Source organism: Bison bison, unplaced genomic scaffold (assembly GCF_000754665.1).
Source record: "Bison bison bison isolate TAMUID 2011002044 unplaced genomic scaffold, Bison_UMD1.0 scf7180017864289, whole genome shotgun sequence".
Classification (NCBI taxonomy): Eukaryota; Metazoa; Chordata; class Mammalia; order Artiodactyla; family Bovidae; genus Bison; species Bison bison.
The window spans coordinates 15,375,915-15,377,661 of record NW_011494861.1 but is presented as its reverse complement, the minus strand read 5'-3'; the positions used below and the strand labels follow the sequence as shown (position 1 = coordinate 15,377,661).

Below are 1,747 nucleotides of genomic sequence, written 5' to 3'. Positions count from 1 at the left end.
ATTAACTTTCAAAAGAAAAAGAAGAAAAGTAGAAGACTGATCTGAAATAACAAACCTCTCAAGACTAATGATAGCATAAGAGTACAAGCAATTAATAGTTAAAATATTGAATCCCTAAAAGAAAGGAAAAAACCTGCTCCTTACCTCATTAAAACGGTCAGCTGCAAATTTTCTAATGGATTCAATGTCCTTCCTTTTCAAGTATTTCTGATGAAAGAAAAAGTAAATTCATCAATATGATAGCCTCACAAACATGTCAATGAAATGGGAAAGAAATATATTTTGTGTCTTTCCATTATAATATAAGATTCAATAAAGATTTAATTTCTATTGTCAAATGACAAAATTTTAAGGCTTGTTTCAGGTGTATTCTTTCTAATTATGCAGGTCTCAATGGAAACAGCTGTGAATGTATTCCACAGAAGACTGTGCATACATAATATGTTCAAAATGTATCTTTACAACTGAATTGTGAAAGATCAACAAAATCAATAAGAAGGCTTGGAATTTGATTATTTCAGGTCACTTAAAATTCTTTATATCTTATTTCTTTAAATTATCCCAATGTGTTTCTAAGTGAGATACTATGGCTCTCATCATCAGTAATACTCATGGAGCTCAGGTATGGGAGATATAAAGAGGTTTACATGGCTCATGACCCTTCTAATCTACCTGGGAAAGAATGGATATACTCAAATTGGGATAAATAATATCAAGCAATATATGTTATACTGAGCTTACCTGGACACATTCAATATATCTGGACTAGAGTATGAGCACCAAATTACTTTCCACTGAACATATGAAGTGAATAAAAAGTAATGGTACTGAATTCTTATACTCATTTTAAATATACTAATATGCTTATATATTCAACTGAGTAGTCTTTCAAAATAGTCATCCTATTCAAAATACATTTGGAATTCCTCTTCCTAAATTACTTCCAAAGCAGATGTGCTAACTACATAAAAAAGACACGTCCCATTACTAAAGAGCCCATGCTTAACCAACCCAACAATTCTCCTTCTCTCATTTCCACTCCTTTTGCTTTTCATAGCTCCACCTCCTTTCTCTTCCCATTATTAATACAATAGATCCCAGAGCCTCAGAAAACCCGAACCAACAAGCAATGGCTATGCTAAAATTGATACAGAACTGGGAGCCTTTGGACAAACTGAGGCTGGAAACAGAAAAATAATCCCAAAAGAAGTACAGAACTTTACAGCATTAAAAAGAAAAATAAAAGCACTAGATCTTGAGAGTGTAAACTCAAATTCATAAGGTTTTATCATTCTCTCCTTATAGTTCTAGAGACACTCAGTTCAGTCGCTCAGTCGTGTCCGACTCTTTGCGACCCCATGGACTGCAGCACGCCCGGCTTCCCTGTCCATCACCAATTCCCAGAGTTCACCTAAACTCATGTCCATTGAGTCGGTGATGCCATCCAACCATCTCATCCTCTGTTGTCCCCTTCTCCTCCTGCCCTCAATCTTTCCCAGCATCAGGGTCTTTTCAAATCAGTCAGCTCTTTGCATCAGGTGGCCAAAGTATTAGAGTTTCAGCTTCAACATTAGTCCATCCAGCGAACACCCAGGACTGATGATCTCCTTTAGGATGGACTGGTTTGATCTCCTTGCTGTCCAAGGGACTCTCAAGAGTCTTCTCCAATACCACAGTTCAAAAGCATCAATTCTTTGGTGCTCAGCTTTCTTTACAGTCCAATTCTCATATCCATACATGACTACTG

The 1,747-nt window shown here is 36.3% G+C and overlaps 1 protein-coding gene across 2 annotated transcripts in view; it reads right to left on the bottom strand.

The window, feature by feature from the left end:
* The window catches only part of DARS2 (aspartyl-tRNA synthetase 2, mitochondrial), a 27,263-nt gene that overhangs the window by 10,495 nt on the left and 15,021 nt on the right, over window positions 1–1,747 (bottom strand). For both annotated transcript variants that reach the window (XM_010850073.1, XM_010850074.1), the window contains one exon: window positions 145–207. In XM_010850073.1, coding sequence (XP_010848375.1) covers window positions 145–207 — 63 coding nt within the window. The remainder of the gene's footprint in view (window positions 1–144; window positions 208–1,747) is intronic.